Source organism: Brachyhypopomus gauderio, chromosome 5, assembly GCF_052324685.1.
Source record: "Brachyhypopomus gauderio isolate BG-103 chromosome 5, BGAUD_0.2, whole genome shotgun sequence".
Lineage (NCBI taxonomy): Eukaryota > Metazoa > Chordata > Actinopteri > Gymnotiformes > Hypopomidae > Brachyhypopomus > Brachyhypopomus gauderio.
In genome coordinates this window covers 25,348,711-25,369,968 of record NC_135215.1, presented here as the reverse complement: position 1 = coordinate 25,369,968, position 21,258 = coordinate 25,348,711, and the positions used below count along the sequence as shown (strand labels likewise).

Here is a 21,258-nt window from a genome sequence, read left to right as displayed (position 1 = left end):
TTTTAAATGAGCTAAATTTACTGAATTTATTTTATTTAGGTAATGTCCTGACTCTTGCACCAGGTTCAATCCCAAAGGTTGATCTTTCTGTAGAATTTAGTTCCAGTCCTGCTTGAGAAACAGTTAATTATTTAATATTTCCATTTGTTCCTAACTACTTAGTACAGCAAAACAAATGACTAAGCCAAAGCTCAATAGACCCATACAGAAAAAATACCAATATATATTTTTAATAAACTACTTTTATTAAAAAATGATTATGAACAGAAAAGTTCCTAAACATGAAAGTGAATGAAAATGACTGTTCAGTGACAAGACTTTTTGTTTACATTTTATGTGAATTCATGAAAACCCCGTAACTACTTTGCAACAACTGTAGTAAATGCAGTGAGGACATGACTACTTTAGCACCAGGAATTTATCATTCTGCAGCAGCACCAAACAATGACAGCTTGATACACAACTCCAGGGAGAATTCCACATCTAAGTCTCAAGGCAAGAATAAACAAATCTTTATTCTGTTTACAACTCAGAGATACCTGTATCTAAAGCCTGTGTCTCTATGCTAAATCCTACTTCCTATATTTTTAACAGTATTTTTGGTGGAGAATTTAACCTGTAGGAATAATATGCTTCTAAATAACCTCAAAAGAGCACGACAAATTTGGCATGAATAAGGAGACATTATATGCACAATTACAGTATATAAGCTAATATAGATTCAAAACAACAATTTAATCAACATTTTCTGATTTTGGAATTCTTATTTCTCACATTAGTAACCACAAAACACTTTTCTTGAACATGTTAATTTTCACTATTTAGAAGCAAGAGTTTTGGAGTAAACCAAACAAAAAACACAGGGAATGGGTCAAAGTCTCTGCAATGTGTCAGTGTATTAACCAGAACAGCTTAATGCCAGATGTGTGCCTTTAATATGCAAGAGATATAAAACAAAGTTTCACTACACACTACTGGTGTTAACATGAGAATATCTAAATTGAAGAAAGGAAAAAAAAAAAAAAAACCTACCCTTAGATACTAGTGAATGAGATTACATACTGGCATTACAAGGGATCAGCCCTACAGAGCCAGGTGCAAGGTGATGGGGCAGTGGTCACTGCCCATGGCTTTGTTACGAATCTTGCTGTCACACAAGCCAGGGAGCAAGGCGGCAGACAGCAAAAAGTAGTCCAGCCGCCAGCCCACGTTCTTGGCCCGTGCGTTCATCATGTAGGTCCAGAAGGTGTAGGCGTTGGTCTGCTCTGGATACAGCTCACGGAAGGAGTCGGTGAAGCCAGCGGCAAGCAGCTGGCTGAATCCCTCACGTTCCTCGGGGGTGAAGCCGGCGTTCTTGCGGTTGCCCTTGGGGTTCTTCAGGTCGATCTCTTGATGCGCCACGTTGAGGTCACCACACAGCACCAGCGGCTTGCGCTGGTCCAGGTTGCTGAGGTAGGTGCGGAAGTCCACATCCCAGGTCTTACGGTAGTCGAGGCGCACAAGGCCTCGCCCAGAGTTGGGCACATACGCCGTTACCAGGAAGAAGGAGGGGAACTCAGCAGTGATCACACGCCCTTCCTTGTCATGCTCCTCTTTGCCTGTGGTGGAGAAAACAAAGAAGGAACATTGGTAAGAAGGAGATCATTTGTGTGGTGTTAAAAATACCAGATTAATAATCACAATCTTGGAATATAAATTTCATAGTGTGAGCAGGGATTTCGGAAGCCATCAAAACAAATGTGGCATTAACTGTAGCTTGATTTGCTTTGCTAACTTCAATAGTGCTTCTACACAGCAAGCAAAGTCAAAATAATCCAGTAATTAACATTAAGGACATTTTAGTTCTCTATAAAAAAGTTATGCTGTCTGATCAGAAACAATATAGTCTATCTAATGAAAATATCTAAAGAATTTCATGAACTCGACCTGACAGGGCACCATTTTTAACACAGAGCCTTCTAGATAACTAGATCTAGTTATGCAAGTTTAGTGATAAATACTAAGAGCTAGAAGAGGTGGTTTGGGACAGAGAAACCTGGGCCTTCTTGCTTAGGCTACTGCCCCTGCAACCCAAATAAGTGGATGTAGATGGATGGATAGTGTAGATGGATGGATACTGACTGAATCAATACATTTCAAATGTTACTCTTTTGCAAAATCTACTTTTTGGGTGCTCACAGCTGTGGCAGAGTCTGCTTCCTTTATGCATATTTTTAAACACACACATGCACAAACGTAATTTCTGTCATCAAGCGAAAAATACGTCCAAATGGCAGATGTGTTTGTTACTAGCCAGCAAGCATGTTTCATGCTGTCGGTCTTGTCAGATCGTTTAAGCTGAAGATTTTTAAGATGAGGTATTCTTTGTAATTCATTTTATTTAAACATATTATTCTAATTTAACTGAAATTCATATTTTAGCCTACCTGAAACTGTATGAAAGGCTTTCACAAAGAAGATGTCCTACACAGAGGAGACTTTGTAATAATGCATTTCCAGTAAAGAGCAACCACACCTTGGAGATGGTGTCAAATGAGTATCATGCATGTCTAGCCAAAATCTCCTTGGTTTAACGTTAGTATCAGAACTGTACTGATCTAAAGATTCAGATCACTATTCACAATGAGATTGATACTAGCTCTGGATAAGAGCATCTGCAAAATGCATGTAAAGGTAACAGTTTAGTTTTTTCTTGTTTAGTGCACCCCGCCCTACCCATCTTGAGTAAAAATTCAGGTTGCATGACCTACATTTATATGTAATATGTAAAGATATATTTGCAACACTCACCAATGCCATAGGTGACATTGAGAGGCTCGGTCTTGCATAGCATGGCCACCCCGCTGTAGCCCTCCTTGTCTTCAGATCCAGACCAGTATTTATGTGGATATTCAGGCATGGAGGTGATATCTTTTGGCAAGGATTTCTCAGCACACTTTGTCTCCTGAAGGCAGATCACATCAGGATCCTCCTGACGCACCCACTATGTGCAGTGACAGGGAAAGAAGTATTCGGAGGTGTCATTGTATACATTAGAAGGAGTGTAACTAATACAATAAGTAAATGGACAAAACCATAGTAGACAATCCAATACAGATCAGTACACTATGTAAAATAACTGGACTCAGAAAAGGCCGGCTACTGATAGATGGATGAGAAAGAAATGAACAATGAACAACTACAATACAATAGCTACAATACCAAAATATAGATAAGGAAATGTGTATATCTTTCTTCACAGAACTCACATCAATTCCGTTCTTCTTAACCCAGGCACGAAGCCCATCTACGTTCCAAGATGTTATCTTCATGTTGGCTGCACGACCGTCCTTGCTGCTCGTCTTATCCGGGGGGTCTTCATACAGAACGGGTTCCTCTGGTTCTTTTGCCTTCTTGGTTTTCTTTGCTGTCATTTATATTAAAAAGGGGGTTAATAAAAATATAAACCACGCCACAAGACGTAATACCTTTACGTGAACTAAACCGTTCCGATAACACAGGGCACCTGTTCCGTTGTCGTTCCCGCCGTCTGCTGGACCCTCCTCGGCTTTCTTGGCCCTTTTCGGCATGTTTGCGGAGAAATGACACGAGCTTCGCAGACACAGACAGACCCGGACACCTTGGATAAAGACACCACAGTTCATTAAACATCACGGATTTAACCCAACCTCAGTTGCAGAGCGGTCTTTGTTAACTGAGGGTCGAAGAAGAGATTTCCATTTACCGTAATCAATTCGTAATTTTCCTAATCAATGCTAAACTGCTCCCCCTGTAAGTGCTAATATTTAGCTAGATGTAAAAATATCCCTGTACTAGCGACGAACGTATTCACGCAATTACAGTACTACAAACACCGTAAATCACCTCCACTGTAAATACACAGCTCGGTCTGCGCCTGCGCAGAGGAGCGAGGGCGCTAGCTGTGTCGCTAACCACGCTAGCTAGATGAATGAGTTAAGTAGCACAAGCACACTAACCCACAAACACAAATACGCGCCCACTAAAACGACATACGGGGCGATTAAGTAGTTCGGTTGTGACTATAAATCAGCTTTCATTCGCAGAAGGCAGTAGCAGTTACCAAACTCTTACCCAACACCTCCGCCGTTAGGAAAGCGCAGCTCATAAAAGACAGCAGCACATGTTCCTGCACACGGGGCTGCCCAGCCTCCTGCCTGATTAAAAACACTCGGTACACCAAAACTTACACGCGTTGCCTCCATTTGCCGAGTTTTATTCAGTGTGGTTCATTTTGCTACATGGTAAATATGAAATTACTTTGTTAGTTGAACGCAAAGAAAATCCATTTTGATTTAGAGTGCAGATAGCCAGCTAGTTGTCGTGCGGTGCTTACAGACGGGCTGGTTATCTGAAGTGTGCAGTTGAACCGGTAAAGATGTTCACACTTCTGCTCGCTGTCTTCATATTTAATGTTGTCAGTGTAGTTTACAGTCTAATACATTCAACTTGTGCAGTTAATGTAAGAGTTTGTAGTTGTGTCTGGGTGCGACCAGGAAGCTAACAGGCTAACGTGCTTTTACATGGTCTGATTTGCACGTTAGTGAGCTGCATGAATATAAGAATCCAGTCAGCAGGGCTTCATTTATTTTCATATCGAGACTTACTAACATAAAATGTACAATGCAAATTTAGTCCATCTGGGAAATCTGGTAAAAATATTTGTAAGTGTGTAGTGCTTTAACTTTGCAATACCTAGCTAGATCCTTAAATCAATGATGTTTTTTTTTTTTTTTTACAAATAGTCACGGATCTTGCTACAGCGTTTGATTTAGGCAGATGGAGGCAGGATAACTATAGCTACTCAGACTTAATGAACTTGGGATTAACTTCAAAACCGTGCACATATGAGAATGTTAGACCATTGCCCAAACTTACTGGTGTGTTACATGGTGTTTTGTGTTTGCACAATGTTGTGTTGTAAATGTAACTCGTCGTATATCTGAGCTGATTTGTCAATAATTTCTCAACAGCAGTCATGACTGTGGTTATTGGGTTTGAGGGCAGTGCCAATAAGATCGGAATAGGTATAGTGAGAGATGGAGAAGTCCTGTCAAACCCTAGACGAACGTACATCACTCCACCTGGTCAAGGTAAGATGTGCACGAGTGCGTCGCAGGCCTGTGGCGTGTTGGTTCTGCTTGAGCGTTGGTGATCTTTTATGAATGCTTGGTAGTGATTGTTTTTTTTTTTTTTTTACGGATGACTGATTTAATTCCTGTGTTTATAGAAAACAGTGGTATGTTTTTCTAGGTTTTCTTCCCAGTGAAACAGCTAAACATCATCGAGGTGTTATTCTAACCGTCCTTCAAGAAGCACTGGATGAAGCTGGATTGAAACCTGCCGATATTGACTGTGTGGCATACACCAAAGGTGAACGTTGGAAATTTTAAAAAACTCTGTACTGCTGTATGTAACCTTGCATTAGACTAATACTGTTTAATATGATGGATTGCATTCACATATTACTACTCGACTTTCTTTTGACTGATGTCATCTGATCTCTAGGGCCGGGGATGGGTGCCCCTCTGGTTACTGTGGCCCTTGTGGCCAGGACTGTTGCCCAGCTGTGGGGAAAGCCACTGGTGGCTGTGAACCACTGCATCGGGCACATTGAAATGGGACGACTGATTACTGGTGCCATGAACCCTACCGTGTTGTACGTTAGTGGTGGCAACACTCAGGTACGTGTTTTAAAATAAACTTCCCAGTTTTTAGGCCTCAACGTTCACCCACCACAACCAAAGTTGAGTCATATTCTGATACCTGCCTCCATAAGGTCATCGCTTATTCTGAAAGACGCTACAGAATTTTCGGGGAAACGATAGATATTGCGGTGGGAAACTGCTTGGACCGCTTTGCCAGAGTCCTCAAGGTAAACAAAGAATTTTTTCTACAAGTTCATGCAGAGGCGATGTACGTTCTCATCATTGGCTGATGCTGTTATCCAGAAGGACTTGCATATTTATCAGCGATGATGGTACTTGGGAGCCCTTGGGGATAGAATGCTTGACCTTGGTGTTGCTAGCACCTTCCTCTGCCTACGTTTGTTAGCATTATATTTTGTTTTGTTTAAAGAGTTATCTTTTTTCCCTTCTTCATAGATATCTAATGATCCCAGTCCTGGCTACAACATCGAACAGATGGCAAAGAAGTAAGTGTATATGTTATGCACTGCATGTGCACATAACCTCTCTCTTCCTGACAGCTGGTCTTTTAGGGAGGCTGTTCCTTTCAGAAGGTCTTGGTGTATTAATAAACTTGAGAGCTCAGAGATATCATCAGACGAATTATGCAAGTAATGTGTGTAAACAACCATCTATACAGAACCAGTAACAATTCATAGTATCAATCATTTATGATTCATCAAGTAATGATCAATTCAAAATTCTTGGTTCTCTTTGTAGGGGCAAGCAGTATGTAGAGCTCCCATACACAGTCAAAGGAATGGATGTTTCTTTTTCTGGGATTTTATCATATATAGAGGTACTGTGATATTTGTTTTTAATTAGGTACAAAGTCCTATCAGTGTTGCTTAGAATCTCAGAAATTGTAAAGTGTGGAGTAGCTGCGGTGAACAATGTCATTTATATTTATCCATCAGTCATTGAGGCTGAGCACAGAAACCTTATGTGTTTGGACTGCAAGAGACGTGACTCAAAGTCTATATCCCAAGCTGCAGCAGAGTTCAGATGTACAGAGATTTAAATTATTAAGGTTCCATTTAATAATGGTCAAAGCAGGATATATCCTTAGCTGCTTTTGTATTTAAGAAAAGTAGAAAGGCTTCGGTAATAATAAAACAAGAGGAAATGTTCCATTATATAAAGCATTATCTTTTTTTTGGAGTTGCCATGCTTTGTTGCCATGTATCACAAGACTAACATAGGAGAAAAATATGATTATGAAAATTGCACCAAGATGACAATAGCATCTAAGGAGAGGGTGTGGCCATGGAGAGGGGCGGGTATGCTGCAGTTCTGTGCTTGTTGATGTTTGATGTGTTTCTTTTTACATGCTAACTGAAACCTAGGAGGTGGCACACAAGATGTTGAGCTCTAGGCAGTGTACAGCCGAGGACCTCTGTTTTTCCCTGCAGGTAAGGGATGAAAATGACTTCATGATTTATTTCTTCACAAATGTCTGGGATATTTATCTTCTAAATAAGGAACAAATTTTTTTAAAGCCCTCTTTTTTTAATTGGTAGGAGACCGTCTTCTCCATGCTGGTGGAGATAACGGAGCGGGCCATGGCTCACTGCGGCTCCCAAGAGGTGCTCATTGTGGGAGGAGTAGGCTGTGAGTGAGTGGTTCGCCCTCTAAACTATTACACAACACACATGGATATTATTTGTTTACCGCCTATCTTTGTACCAAGTGTATTTAATGACTGCAGCCAGAGAGCATGCATTGTGGTTACTGACAATGGGAGCGAGGTTGCCTGTGATTATACGTTATGTACGCTGATGGCTCTGTGCGTTGGCCCACAGGTAACCTGCGGCTACAGGAGATGATGGGCGTGATGTGTGAGGAGAGAGGCGGCCGGCTCTTTGCCACAGATGAGCGGTAAGGCAGTTCGTCATTATGGGCCGACTGTGTGCCTCGCCCCACCCCTGCTCGCCCGCCTCTCGGCTCAAAGTCTCCGCTTAACTTCCAGGTTCTGTATCGACAATGGAGCGATGATCGCACAAGCTGGCTGGGAAATGTTCAGAGTGGGTCAAACAACGGAGCTGGCCGACTCCTGGATCACGCAGAGGTACACCTTCACCATACTGCTACAGTCCACACACAGGTACACCTTCACCACACTGCTACAGTCCCCATACAGGTACACCTTCACCACACTGCTACAGTCCATACACAGGTACACCTTCACCACACTGCTACAGTCCCCATACAGGTACACCTTCACCACACTGCTACAGTCCACACACAGGTACACCTTCACCATACTGCTACAGTCCCCATACAGGCACACCTTCACCACACTGCTACAGTCCACACACAGGAACACCTTCACCACACTGCTACAGTCCACACACAGGTACACTTTCACCACACTGCTACAGTCACCATACAGGTACACCTTCACCACACTGCTACAGTCCACACACAGGTACACCTTCACCACACTGCTACAGTCCACACACAGGTACACCTTCACCACACTGCTACAGTCCACACACAGGTACACCTTCACCACACTGCTACAGTCCATACACAGGTACACCTTCACCACACTGCTACAGTCCACACACAGGTACACCTTCACCACACTGCTACAGTCCATACACAGGTACACCTTCACCACACTGCTACAGTCCACACACAGGAACACTTTCACCACACTGCTACAGTCCACACACAGGAACACTTTCACCACACTGCTACAGTCCACACACAGGTACACCTTCACCACACTGCTACAGTCGCCATACAGGTATCTAAATAAAACTGATATTCCAATATGGAACTAAATATTAAATTTATATTAATTTTCAACAATTAAATGTCAACTTGCATGTAAGGCTGAGTTTACTCCTTAAAACTAATCATTCAGTAATGCTTTGTTGTGTTTCTTCTGTGACAGGTACAGGACAGATGAAGTAGAAGTTACCTGGCGAGACTGAACTGTTAATAGACCCTAATAAGTGTTTTAAGTTTGAGAAAAAAAAACTAGCACAGAATGGAATATGTTGAGGTTTTTAATGACAAGCAAGCAGATATATTTCCACACACACAATCCTGAATGTACATTTTGCAACTCAGCAAACATAGTTGTCTTATGTGAAAATCCCTTTACATAGTTTGAACTCGGATCACATGGCTTCTATTAAGCATGGTTTATATTAAAAAATAGTATCTCTTCAAAACAGCCAGTTTTGCTATACTCATTTGTGTACATAAGAATCACAATATTGTTTTGGATCATAATTTCCAGATTCTTTTTGAATGTATTATATAGGTTGTTATAAAAGAAAAAGTTTTATTTTTACAATTGAAAAATAAACTGGATCATTATAACTGTCTTGAAAGTCATTACATAGTCACCGGCCACTTTATTAGGTACACCTGTCCAACTGCTCATTAACGCAAATATCGAATCGGCCAATCATGGCAGCAACTCAATGCGTTTAGGCATGTAGACATGGCCAAGACTATCTGCTGCAATTCAAACTGAGCATCAGAATTGGGAAGAAAGGTGATTTAAGTGACTTTGAACGTGGCATGGTTGTTGGTGCCAGATAGGCAGGTCTGAGTATTTCAGAAACTGCTGATCTACTGGGATTTTCACACACAACCATCTCTAAGGTTTACAGAGGATGGTGCGAAAAAGATAAAATATCCAGTGAGCGGCAGTTCTGTGGGCACAAATGCCTTGTTGATGCCAGAAGTCAGAGGGGAATGGCTAGACTGGTTCGAGCTGATAAAACGGCAACAATAACTTAAATAATTCAATTCAACTTTATTGTTATTATGCTGAAACAGGGTTGTACAGCACAGTGCAAAACAGACATGGTGCAAGCCAGGACATAGTGCAACAGACATTAAATAAGCAAGGTAAAAAATATAAAATAGATAACAGTATAAAGTAAAAATATAAGTACAGTATGTACAGTGTGTGTGATTGGGTGTGAGGTAGTATGTATATAGCAGAGGTGAGGCACAGTGGCTGAGGTAGGAACATAATAGGTAAATGGAGGAATGTGGACAGGGATAAAGTGCATGGTGCAAATGGGCTTGTGAACTGGTCTCTGGACTTTTGGCAAATCTGAGATATAGTCGGGGGGAGGTAAGTCTATATATGTCCAGTTTGAGGGAAAGTGGTTGGTGATACCAGTTTAACAGCGCGGGGGAAAAAACTGTCCCTGCGTCTTGTGGTTCTGGCTTTGATGTTCCTGTACCTCCTTCCAGATGGCAGAGGCTGGAACAGCCGGTTGCTGGGGTGTGTGGGGTCGGAGGAGATGCAGAGGGCCTTCCTCAAACATCTCTTGCTGTAAAGGTCCTGCATGGGTGGGAGGGCAGCCGAGGTGATGCGCTGGATAGTTTTCACCACTCTCTGCAGGGCCTTGTGTTAGGCAGCAGTAGCACTGCCGTACTAGACCGTGATACAACTGCTCAGAATGCTCTCCACTGTGGACCTGTAGAAGTTAACCAGTCATTACAACTGAGGCATGCAGAAGAGCATCTCTGAACGTACAACACATCATACCTTGAGGTGGATGGGCTACAGCAGCAGAAGACCACACCGGGTGCCACTGCTGTCAGCTAAGAACAGGAAAATGATGCTACAATTCCCACAGGCTCACCAAAATTGGACACAAGATTGGGAAAACGCCTGGTCTGATGAGTCGATTTCTGCTGCGACATTCAAATGGGTCAGGATTTGATATCAACAACATGAAAGCATGGATCAATCCTGCCATGTATCAACGCTTCAGGCTGGTGGTGGTGGTGCAATAGTGTGGGGGAAATTTTCCTGTCACACTTTGGGCACATTAGTACCAATTGAGCAACGTGTCAATGTCTCAGCCTACCTGTGTATTGATGCTGACCATGTCCATCCCTTTATGACCACAGCGTACCCATCTTCTGATGAATACTCCCAGCAGGATAACATGCCATGTCATAAAGCGTGAATCATCTCAGACTGGTTTCTTGAACACGACAATGAGTTCACTGTACTCTAATGGCCTCCACAATAACCAGATCTCAATCCAATAGAGCCTGTGGTGGATTGGGAGATTCACATCATGGACGTGCAGCCGACAAATCTGCACCAACTGAGTGATGCTATTATGTCAATATGGACCAGTACCTTGTTGAATATATGCCACAAAGGATTAAAACAGTTCTGAAGGAAAAATGAGGTCCAACGTGGTATTAGCAAGGTGTACCTAATAAAGTGGCCGGTGAGTGTATATTACATTTATTGTTATGTTGAAAAGCACAATTTTGGTAACTGAATAAAGCCCTTTGTTGTTCTGTGGCTTTGTTTCTGCATACTTTGCCTGGTTCTGTAAATGTTCTGGTCAAGACCATTCCCCTTAGGAGACTCATGCTTTTAAATGGTGGTGCAGACCACTCAGACACCACACTAGTCCTGAAGCACCCACGTGTATTATTTTGCTATAAATAAAACCTACAATATTATGTATTTGTAAACCTTATTTGTAAACTATATCAACCTATAGTCTTGATTCATTTAGCCACTGCATCCATTCCCAGTAATGTTCTGCCAACTATGTTCATGTGTGCTAGTCATGCAGTATTCTATAGCACTGCTTCCAGTGCCTGGAATGGAAGAGTGTCTTTACGGCTGCAGATGAATATCCGTAGGAAGCAGCGCAATTGGGTTCCTTCAGTTTTCTCATCTTGCTTTAGGACAGGATGCTGTTAGGAGAGCATACTCCAACACCATGCATTATTTAGTAAGTTTTACTTTTTTGTGCTAATAGCAGTATGTTTATACCAGAGGAACCTGAACAAGGCAGAAAATTTATTGGAGTATAATGATCAAAACGTTCATGTACCAGTATTACCAATATGGATTCAATCCAGTCGCTTTGGCAATAGATACAGTGGCTTGCAAAAGTATTCATACCCCTTGGTCTACTTTTCCATATTTTGTCACATTACAACCACAAACATAAATATATTTCATTGGAATATAATGTGAAAGATCAACGCAAAGTGGTAAACAATTGTGTAAAGGAAATTATACATCATTCAAAACATTTTTTACAAATAAAAAACTGAAAAGTGCGGTGTGCAAAAGTATTCAGCCCCCCAAGTCAATACTTTGTGGAACCACGTTTTGCTGCAATTACAGCTACAAGTCCTTTAGGGTATGTCACCACCAGCTTTGCACATCTAGCGACTGAAATGTTTGCCCATTTTTCTTTGCAAAACAGCTCAAGCTCAGTCAGATTAGATGGAGAGCATTTGTGAACAGCTGTTTTCAGATCTTGCCACAAATTCTCGATTGGGTTTAAATCCATCTTCCCATCAACTCTGACCAACTTCCCTGTCCCTGCTGAAGAGAAGCAGCCAAGAGCATGATGCTGCCACCATATTTGACAGTGGGGATGGTGTGTTCAGAGTGATGTGCAATGTTAATTCGCCACCACACAAAGGGTTTGGTATTTTGGCCAAACAGTTTTAATTTTTTTTTCTGACCAATGCACCTTCTTCCACATTTGCTGTGTCCCCAACATGGCTTCTGGCAAACTGCAAATGGGACTTTTAATGGTTTTCTTTTAACAATGGCTTTCTTCATGCCACTCTTCCATAAAAACCACATTTGTGCAGTGCACGACTAATAGTTGTCCTGTGGACAGAGTCCCCCACCTGAGCTGTGGATCTCTGCATTTCGTCCAGTCACCATGGGCCTCTTGGCTGCATCTCTGATCGGTGCTCTACTTGTTCGGCCTGTAAGTTTAGGTGGACGACCTCGTCTTGGTAGATCTAGTTGTGCCATACTCTTCATTCAATGCGGATGGATTTAACAGTGGTCCATGAGATGTTCAAAGCTTGGGAAATCTCTTTATAGCCTAAGCCTGCTTTAAACTTCTCCACAACCTTATTGTTCTTTGGACTTCATGATGCTGTTTACTCCTCAGTATTCTCTTAATCAACCTCTGAGGCCATTACGGAGCAGCTGTATTTGTACTGAGATTAGATAACACACAGATCTACTCTTTTTAGTCATTAGCAGTAATCAGGCAACTTCTGAATGCAATTGATTGCACTCAGAGAAAAGGGGGCTTAATACTTTTTCACATGGCAATATTCAGTTTTTTTTTGTAATAAAAAAAGTTTTAAATCATGAATTAGTTTCTTTCCACTTCACAACTGTATACCATTTTTTGTTGGTCTTTCACATTAAATTCCAATGAAATATATTTATGTTTGTGGTTGTAATGTGACAAAATATGGAAAAGTTCAAGGGGAATGAATACTTTTGCAAGCCACTGTATTTATAGCAGTAAAAATCCTCTAAAGATATACAAGGATTAACTTTAGAATTTAAATTGTGGTGTGATTTGAAAGACAAAAACTGGTATTTGCTTGATTTTAGAAGAGGGCCTATTTTTACACCCATATTTTGCTTTTTTTTTATCATAAAAATGAGACTGCTGTTACTGTAATAGTGTCCATTTACACTCAGGACAGTCTAAATGACAGGTTGCACACAATAAATCACCATTTAAACGTTTTCTTCATAATTTGCTTTTATTATGCAACACTGTTCACTTAAATGTCTGAATCTCTTCCAGTGCCCCTTAAAAAAAAAAAAAAAAAAAAAAAAAAAAAAAAGGAAAAAACAACCCCATTATACATGTGACATTCAAACTAGGGTGAAATATCCTTTTAAAACAGCACTGAGAACAGACAGAGCAGGATGCTGCAACACTCGCGGTGGCATCCATGTAAACGCATCAGGAAGTATGTACACTATTGTACACTACCGGTGTGGAGACTAAACAAATGACTCATAAGAATGCACACACTTCTACGGTTCTAAAAAACTGTGGGTCCAGACACAATGATGTGTTCACTTTGAGTACCAAAGTGCTCGATAGGCCACTTGTACATTAACAGTGAAGGAAGGGGAGGGTCTGTAAAACTTCAGCTCTTTACAATAAAATTGCCAAATTCTTTAAAAGAAAAGAAAAAAAAAGGTTCTCCACCAATGTAAAAGAAAAGATTTGTCGGGAGGTCCTCAGGTTAAGGCAACTATGCATCAGAGACACATGGGTGGAGAGTTTGTGGTGGAGGTCAGTGCAAAGAACAACCTGAGAGTCACATAGGCCTGCTAGAGAGAGATGAAGAAAGTGAATGTATGGAGTGAGTGAATGTGTGTGTGTATGTGCGCACATGCGTGTTGCTCAAATGTACACATGCACGGGGGAAGCCACTACGAGGTGTCCTGGTACCAGACAACCTTTGTAGGATCTGGAAGAAAAGAAAAAAAACAAAGCCACAAGAGGTGGCGTCAGTATTAAATTGCAGAATGTCAAACCCACTCCAAATATGGATTTGCAAGGGGTTTCCTTATTTATTTATGATGCACTAAAAGAGTAAAAGCACTTTTCTTACACTCTGATTACATTCTTACCATGTTTCCGTTTCCACAATATTGCACTCCATTCTGTGGGATTGGGCGGGGTAGGGAGAACAGACCAGGGTAAATGGTCAATCAATCTACCAATACATGCAAGATTCTTTTTTTTAAATGTTCATTTAGATAAACCAGCTGCATATAAATTAACTAACGGCACAAGTGTGAATTGTAGGCATACTTCAGATCCATGGTGTTGAATTTTAACATGCTCATGACTTTACTTTAGCTCCACAACTAGAACTTGATAAATGCAGACACTGCATTCTCGAAAGGCTGGTAGGTTAAGACCCTCCAGGTTGCCACATTTACCAGGTATGGGAAGATTTATAGACGTAAAGACTCACCTTGAGTATGATACTGCACAGTCTCCACTACACTGTGAGAAGTGAACAGGAGCTCAGCAAAACGTTGGGGTTGCTTTGAGCACTGGACGGGTGAAGATGGCGTGAAGGACTCTGTGGAGGCTAACTCTTCCACGCTCACTTCTCCGGCCACGGGGTGCGGCGTCGCAGTCGGGCTCTCCTCCGGGTCATCCTGAGGCACATCCGGAGTCACGCTCTCTGTCTGCGGGCCGTCGCTGATGAAGCTGAGCCCCCATTGGTTCTGCAGAAGCACGCGGATGCCCGGTGGCTCTTCGGCCACACCTCCTGAGGCCCCGCCCGCCTTCACCTTGGAGGCGTAGCTGACGGCAGGCTGCAGCTTGGCAGGACTGTCCTTCACGGGGAAGGCGGGCGGTGGCCTGAGAGATGTCAGGGTTTCCCCTACCCACCTGTCTTTCTGCAAATGGGTTGGTGCAGACCTGAGGAACTTCTCCCCTGCTCGAGCCGCTGGACTGGATCCCTCTCGTCGGGGGCCCCGCCCCCTGTACTGGGTTCGCCGCTCCCTGTCCACAATGGGGGCCTGCACGCCGGTGTCTGGACCGCTAGAGGGTGTCTGACGGGGTGACAGTGTGTCCACTCCAGCTGCGCTGCCTCCTCCCCCTCCTCCACAACCACCAGAACCAGGGGAAAGACGCCGGTTCCGGATGTGCGGTTCCGGTTTTGGGGGTGAAACAAGTACAACGGTGTCACACAGTGGGTCGGCCTCTGCATTAGTTGTGTCCCAGGTGCCTAACAAGAGAAAGGGATGCCATGAAGTTCAAAACGTACGAAGTGGAAACCTCACTGAAGACCCACTGAAGACAAGGACTGGAAGAATGAAGACTGCACCTCACACATTCCAATGTGACTAAAATTAGCTTGGCTACTTCATCACCTACTTTCTTCTATAACAGAACTAAGGAAACCAGTAAAGTTTCACAGCTTCACATAGTGTGGCAGAGGCTATAATGGCTGGAACAGTTTAATGACGCACACTTCACAGTTATAATTTCAAAGGCTCCAGGATCAGGCACCATTTTGTGAAGCTGGCAGGTGCAAAGCAGACTGATGTGCCAACATTCTCTCCACCTCAGAACTAAATTCCTTCCATAGGCCTTTTTGTCGCACTTATAAAAAAGGATTCAACCATGTTCCATTATCTTAATAAAAGCATTTCTTAGCACACAAGATGAAATGGAAGTAAATACTGCGCCAAAAGTTGAACGATTTTAGCTGTGACCACTTCTCATTGTTCGATCTCTTCAATGAGTATGATCTGCAAAACAGTGGTTACTAACCAACCATAGCAATACAGGTGCAGTTTTAGTCTTCTTCAACCAAAATCCTACCCCTCAAATTAAGTTAAGCTATAATGACTGAAGCCACATGTTCTACAAAACAAGTTACCCACAGCCTTCTCGAAAGGTAGACTAAAGGCAGTAAATTTGTAGTACATGGCTGGTTTTCTCAATTCAGTTACTGTTTAATTGTAGTTACAGGAAATTTGCATTGTATTTATTCAAATAGCTAACCAACTTAGGGCTATAAATGATGGGGTCGACTGCGTGCGGGTATAGACTGCTCATAGACTTCAGTGTATTAAGTACTTACTACTTAACGATGGCTATTACAAATCCTGTATTACAGAACGCATAGTGTTGCAGACTACATTACAATATTAACGTAACCGTTTAATAAGCATGCTCTTTCTACCATTGTTCAAGGGTATTTTCGTGGACACTTAAATGGAAAAAAGTTGGACAACCATTTTAACCATTTTAAAAGTTTAATGGATGCTTTACTGCGGCTTAATAGGGATGACACTCTCGTCACATGCTGCTGCGCTTGCTAATGGGACTTTTATTGTTAGCTAGCTTGAACTTCCTGGTAACGTAAGCTAGCTTTACTAGCTAGCATAGAGGCAGCCATACATACTGGAGAAAGTTAGACATTTTTTTTTACCAAGTGGTTTAAATAAATAAAAGGGAAGAACATTACGTTTAGAACTTCCGATTAATTCCGCAGTGACAAAATTACATTTTAAGGAATAAAATATCAAATATGATCAAGCTTCCTAGCTGGTTGACCAATCTCGTTAGCTAACCTAGCTAGCTACAACGGAAAGACGTATCAGCAGTTATCTAGCTAGCTAGTTTTGGGTCATAACACTGGAAATTATTAGATATTCATTAAAATCTAAACAAAAGACCTGCGATCATGAGTTGCGAATGCATCTTAAAATAAAATCCAGATGGTTTGTTTCCTAGATAGATAGCGAGCTTGTTAAAACAAATATGTTAACGCAGCTGCGTGAGTCGAGTAGCCTGACGTTAGTTAGTAAAACTGTCTGTAAAACTAAACTCGGTGTTGGCGAAGCAGCACGTTGTACCTGCTGGACGCCTTGTGGAGTTTCCCCACAGTGTTTAGGTCTGCTCATAAGAATCGGCTCTTTGGTAATTACATCGAGTGCAAAATGTAAAAGAATATCACGCTTTCGCAACAAAGTTTCGTCAGCCCGATCGTTTCGGCCGTTATTGACCCGATCGTCTCAAACTTAGTTTGATAGCTAAACGTCTAAAAACAAACGGACGGAAGGAGCTGCGGCAAACACAGCCGAACGTTTAACGTCTCACCTGTCTTGATGTGCATGTCTGTGTGTTAAATTGCCGATTGATTGAACTGTGTAAGAGGATTATTCGCAGACCGGCGGCGTGTTGTTGAGGGTGTTCGTAGGGAAGCAGCGGACTGACCGGGTGGAAGTAGATGATCCGGTTCCGTGTTTGGAGGCGCCAACAGGGGCGGGAAACGCAGCCGCAGCGTTTAAAGTGTCCCGCACAATAAACAGAAACAAACCCGTTTTCATTGTATTCAAATAATTTTCTGGCGAACACCTGCATAGAAATCATAGATCATCATAGATGATATCGATGATTAAATGTAACTTGACTGCTAATTAGTAATATTGGACTGATGTTCAACAGAATAATATACAAAATACTAATGTTTTAATATCAGAATTTGGTTTTCAATTGACATGTAGCTAGCTAAGAGCAGCATACAATGCATCAATCGGTGAAATATATGGGGCCATGTGGAAAAAAATAGTAAAATTAATAGTAGCCTAAATAAAATAATGAAAAGTGCAAAAAAAATGAGTAAATATTTTAACGTGATGTTTAATTATATATTTACTTAGCCTGGTTATTGATTTCAGCTACGCCACCGGCTACATTGAAAGTAGCCACTTTCAAAATACAGAGAGCTTGGTGATCCGTTGAGTAAAACACTTGGAATACTGGAGATCATTAGAGAACAATGTATGAACACTTCAGAATAAATGTAATCTACATTGATAAACATTTGAAGGGTTTTTTTTATTAGGGGGAACACCATTTACTTCAGCACATCTGCTACAGGACATCACAAGTCTCACACACTACTCTGGTGTGATTTTAGTCCACTCTTCTTCCAGTCTATTTCACAGTTCTGTGACTGTTGTGGGTTTCTTGTCCATAACTTTGTCAGTAAGTATTTTCCAGGGGTTTTCTATTGGATTTATATCAGGACTCTGGGGTCCACACAACATGCTCCTCACCAATGATCCTTTCTGCCAATGAGAGGTTTGGTCACTGCAGAGTGGACTTTCAGTCCAAACTGGTGAGCAATGCAGTGTTGAACCGATTACCCATGGAGATTCTCCTTATTATCCTTATATCATGTTTATGTTGTGCTTTATAATATATACAATTTATGAAATAAGCTTAAAATACTGCTATTTCACTCCTATTAGGATAATTTCACATTGACCCCTGTGAACATGCATTTAGAGCTTTCTGGGTACATTTAGCCACTTCTCTAAATAATTCACAACAGCTTTTTCGCAGTCGTCATATCTGCCATAGTACTTTTTTCACGTGTTTTTTTTTCTTTTCTAGGGGATCTGTGTTCAATTGCCAGAGGTGGGGACTCGAGTCACATGACTTGGACTCGAGTCAGACTCGAGTCATTAATATTAAGACTTTTGACTTGACTTGAAAAAATATTCAGAGACTTAGACTTGACTTGGACTTTTACACCAATAACTTGGGACTTGAATTGGACTTGAACCTGTTTACTTGCAAAGACTTGATTTTTTTTTACCCCAAATCTAAATTTTAAAACGCATATTAATATTTATAAAGTGCGCCCCATTAATTTAATTTCCGTCCTTCTGACGCAGACCAGTCCTCTGCTTTTCCACACTCTGTACGTGTGTGTGTGCATGGGCTGCAGCACAACCAATCAAATGGGGGGTTGGCGAACGTAAATTTTTTACCGGGCGGGGTGTAAAATGGACACAAATTAAGTATTATATCGCGATCGATCGATCGCCAGTGGTTGGTGCCAGAGCGAACTAGTAACTCATTGAATCATAGATGTGGATCAGAGGTAAATAAACTAGATTTTTTTCCGGCGTGAGATATTCGGATGTGTTGCGTGAGAGCGTGTGAAGACGGTCAAATGCGTGTGTCTCACGCTCAATGCGTGAGAGTTGGCATCCATGGGTTCTGTATCTGAACTCGGGGAAGAGAGCCTCTCTCTGTCACCATCATAATATCCAGTTCTATCTCAGCATGGATTGTGTATTTGAAGATATCTACGTCGAGAAAAAAATATATTGACAAAAGTGGAGCGAGTTTTCAGCTATGGGGACATCATTCATCGTGCACAAATGACATACAGACTTTTGGCCAGCAAATGCAATGCAGAATAGTTTACTGAAATGTCTAAAGTTGCAGATTCCTGTTAATTGTTCAGTTCTTATATTTGTTTGTCTTGTGTCACTCACACATGTTCTCCAATAAACCAGATAAGAGAAGAGAGGGAAAATGCTGTTATGGTTCTTTGTATTGTACTGTGAAAATATCAGCACTTTTTATTTGAACATGGAGTTCTACTTATGACTTTTTCACAGAATATTTATTTCTGGAAAATTGTAGTTTAAAGTATGAATATTTTTGCAGCTAAGTTTAACAAATTGAACTGTGCAATAAAGAGGTGTAATTTTAATTTTTTTTTATACTTCGTGTTTTCAGTTGCACATGTTTTATCAAGATTTGAGGAGAATACAGATTTAAAAAAGAACGCATGTCTATTATTTACATTTAAAATATACCTGCAACATTGGTAAAAAAAAAAAAAAAAGACTCGAAAGGACTTGAAATTCCAAGTTTCAGACTTGGGACTTGACTTGATTATTGCCTGTCTTGACTCGAGACTTGACTTGACTTGAGTGTCTTTGCTTGAGACTTGACTCGGTACTTGAGGTATAAAGACTTGGACTTACTTGAGACTTGCAAAACACTGACTTGGTCCCACCTCTGTCAATTGCTCTACAATGCAGCTACAAAAAGTGAATTTATGCTAACACTACAATGTGTTAAGTACAATGCAGCTACAAAAAGTGAATCTTTCATTCCGCTCAATTAATCACCAAACGATCTGTATTTTGAAGAATGCAAGTGACATTTTAAAATTTCCAGGCTTATTTCATGTAGTCATTTGACTGTAAATTTACCTTGGCCACCTAAAGGTTTTAATACACGTACAGAATGAAAATAAAATCATTTGAATGTATATTGGTACAGACAGGCAGAAGTGTGCTACACTTCTCAGACCACTGCTCACACCAACTTAACACATTGTAGTGTTAGCATAAATTAGTTTAGTTAGAAGGGACACTTATGCCACCCCCCACACATTCAGACAGGCAACAGTGGACTAAAAATGAAGCAGGGAGAATGATGAAAATGACAACAAGTTTTGCTTGGAAAATGGGTGAATGTGTGCAAGACGACACACTTTAAATAAATCTTTGAATGTCACAACATGAGAAATGAGAGAGGAAAAAGTGTGAGGAAGAACCAGCCTAGAAGTCTGTGTGAAAGAGACATACAGTTACACTGGAAAATACTGGCGACAGTATCGTAAGGACTGGGAGAGAAAAATTGGATGAAGTAAATATGAAATATCAATGTGAAATATGAGTGACTTTTTTCACTGGTCCAAATAATATAATAATATATAATCACATGATTATAGAATCATATAATCATAATTATATAATAATTATATGAGAATAATGAAACAATGGACATAACAATTCAAAGATTGTATTAAAATAGCCAAACATTAATGAATGATTTGATATCATTGTATGTTAAAATGACAAGTTATTGCTTTGTGAAGTATTGAGAAAAGAAACATACATCTCTGAACCATATTACTGTGGGCATAAGAAACGTTGGTAGGTATTTGAGTCGTATGGAATTTAGGGTCATAGTTCTTTGGAGTATAAACAGGCTGTTAGAGAGTTAATGCATTCTTACCTGGATTTATGACTAGTGCATCCCCACCTGGATTTATGACTAGTGCATTCCCACCTGGATTTATTACTAGTAATAAGCACCAGTTGGGATTACTTTATGACTGTTGCTATGCATTGTGACACCAGAGGGATCCTGAACCCTGGGTAAGGGGCAGGAGATGAAGACATTCCCAAGCCAAAGTGCTTGCACATGAATGCGTAGTTGTGGAATGGTAGATTGGTCAACTCACAAAGTGGCTCAATTTACTCATTGTTTTGATCTCACAAACTCAAGACCAGTGAATTTGGAACAGCTGGGTCATTTTGGTACCCTTTGGCGTTACATCACGTGCACAGGCTCGTAAAACAAGCGGCCCAACAGAACTCATATGTTCCCAAGTCAACTCA

At 41.1% G+C, this 21,258-nt stretch overlaps 3 protein-coding genes across 8 annotated transcripts; 1 reads left to right on the top strand and 2 right to left on the bottom strand.

Annotated features, from left to right (window-relative positions):
- Window positions 1-224: 224 nt before the first annotated feature.
- Window positions 225-4,202, bottom strand: apex1 (APEX nuclease (multifunctional DNA repair enzyme) 1). 2 transcript variants are annotated; one of them, XM_077006696.1, is made up of 5 exons: window positions 4,093-4,202; window positions 3,506-3,619; window positions 3,249-3,406; window positions 2,791-2,983; window positions 225-1,598 (listed from the first exon to the last, which is right to left on the bottom strand). In XM_077006696.1, the coding sequence occupies exons 1-5, from the start codon at window positions 4,124-4,126 to the stop codon at window positions 1,084-1,086; spliced, it is 1,014 nt and encodes a 337-aa protein (XP_076862811.1). In that variant the 5' UTR covers window positions 4,127-4,202; the 3' UTR covers window positions 225-1,083. The 2 variants fall into 2 exon arrangements, with proteins under 2 accessions (XP_076862811.1, XP_076862812.1); XM_077006697.1 differs by lacking the exon at window positions 4,093-4,202 and adding an exon at window positions 3,725-4,061.
- osgep (O-sialoglycoprotein endopeptidase) lies at window positions 4,114-9,041 on the top strand. 5 transcript variants are annotated; one of them, XM_077006695.1, is made up of 12 exons: window positions 4,114-4,262; window positions 4,992-5,111; window positions 5,272-5,391; window positions 5,527-5,702; window positions 5,798-5,893; window positions 6,123-6,172; window positions 6,426-6,504; window positions 7,052-7,117; window positions 7,226-7,316; window positions 7,508-7,583; window positions 7,675-7,773; window positions 8,608-9,041. In XM_077006695.1, exons 2-12 carry the CDS (start codon window positions 4,997-4,999, stop codon window positions 8,645-8,647), a joined length of 1,008 nt encoding a protein of 335 aa, XP_076862810.1. In that variant the 5' UTR covers window positions 4,114-4,262; window positions 4,992-4,996; the 3' UTR covers window positions 8,648-9,041. The 5 variants fall into 5 exon arrangements, with proteins under 5 accessions (XP_076862810.1, XP_076862806.1, XP_076862808.1 ...); XM_077006691.1 differs by having other exon boundaries at window positions 7,675-7,809; XM_077006693.1 differs by having other exon boundaries at window positions 4,129-4,262; window positions 4,995-5,111; window positions 7,675-7,809.
- Window positions 9,042-13,323: 4,282 nt separating this feature from the next.
- LOC143514915 (uncharacterized) lies at window positions 13,324-17,275 on the bottom strand. Its single transcript, XM_077006690.1, has 4 exons — window positions 17,138-17,275; window positions 14,490-15,254; window positions 14,140-14,172; window positions 13,324-13,976 (listed from the first exon to the last, which is right to left on the bottom strand). Exons 1-4 carry the CDS (start codon window positions 17,151-17,153, stop codon window positions 13,939-13,941), a joined length of 852 nt encoding a protein of 283 aa, XP_076862805.1. The 5' UTR covers window positions 17,154-17,275; the 3' UTR covers window positions 13,324-13,938.
- Window positions 17,276-21,258: the final 3,983 nt, after the last annotated feature.

Excerpts from the sequence above, each read along its gene's own strand:
- apex1 (XM_077006696.1), bottom strand. The coding sequence starts at position 4,126 with ATGAGCTGCGCTTTCCTAACGGCGGAGGTGTTGG. Across the intron at positions 3,407-3,505 it reads CGGGAACGACAACGGAACAG|CAAAGAAAACCAAGAAGGCA; the intron begins GTGCCCTGTGTT and ends TATAAATGACAG. Across the intron at positions 2,984-3,248 it reads TTAAGAAGAACGGAATTGAT|TGGGTGCGTCAGGAGGATCC; the intron begins GTGAGTTCTGTG and ends CACTGCACATAG.
- osgep (XM_077006691.1), top strand. The coding sequence starts at position 4,997 with ATGACTGTGGTTATTGGGTTTGAGGGCAGTGCCAATAAGATCGGAATA. Across the intron at positions 6,505-7,051 it reads GGATTTTATCATATATAGAG|GAGGTGGCACACAAGATGTT; the intron begins GTACTGTGATAT and ends ACTGAAACCTAG. Across the intron at positions 7,317-7,507 it reads CATTGTGGGAGGAGTAGGCT|GTAACCTGCGGCTACAGGAG; the intron begins GTGAGTGAGTGG and ends GTTGGCCCACAG.
- LOC143514915 (XM_077006690.1), bottom strand. Across the intron at positions 14,173-14,489 it reads TGTGCAGTATCATACTCAAG|AATGGAGTGCAATATTGTGG; the intron begins GTGAGTCTTTAC and ends CCAATCCCACAG. Across the intron at positions 13,977-14,139 it reads ATTGTGGAAACGGAAACATG|ATCCTACAAAGGTTGTCTGG; the intron begins GTAAGAATGTAA and ends CTTTTCTTCCAG.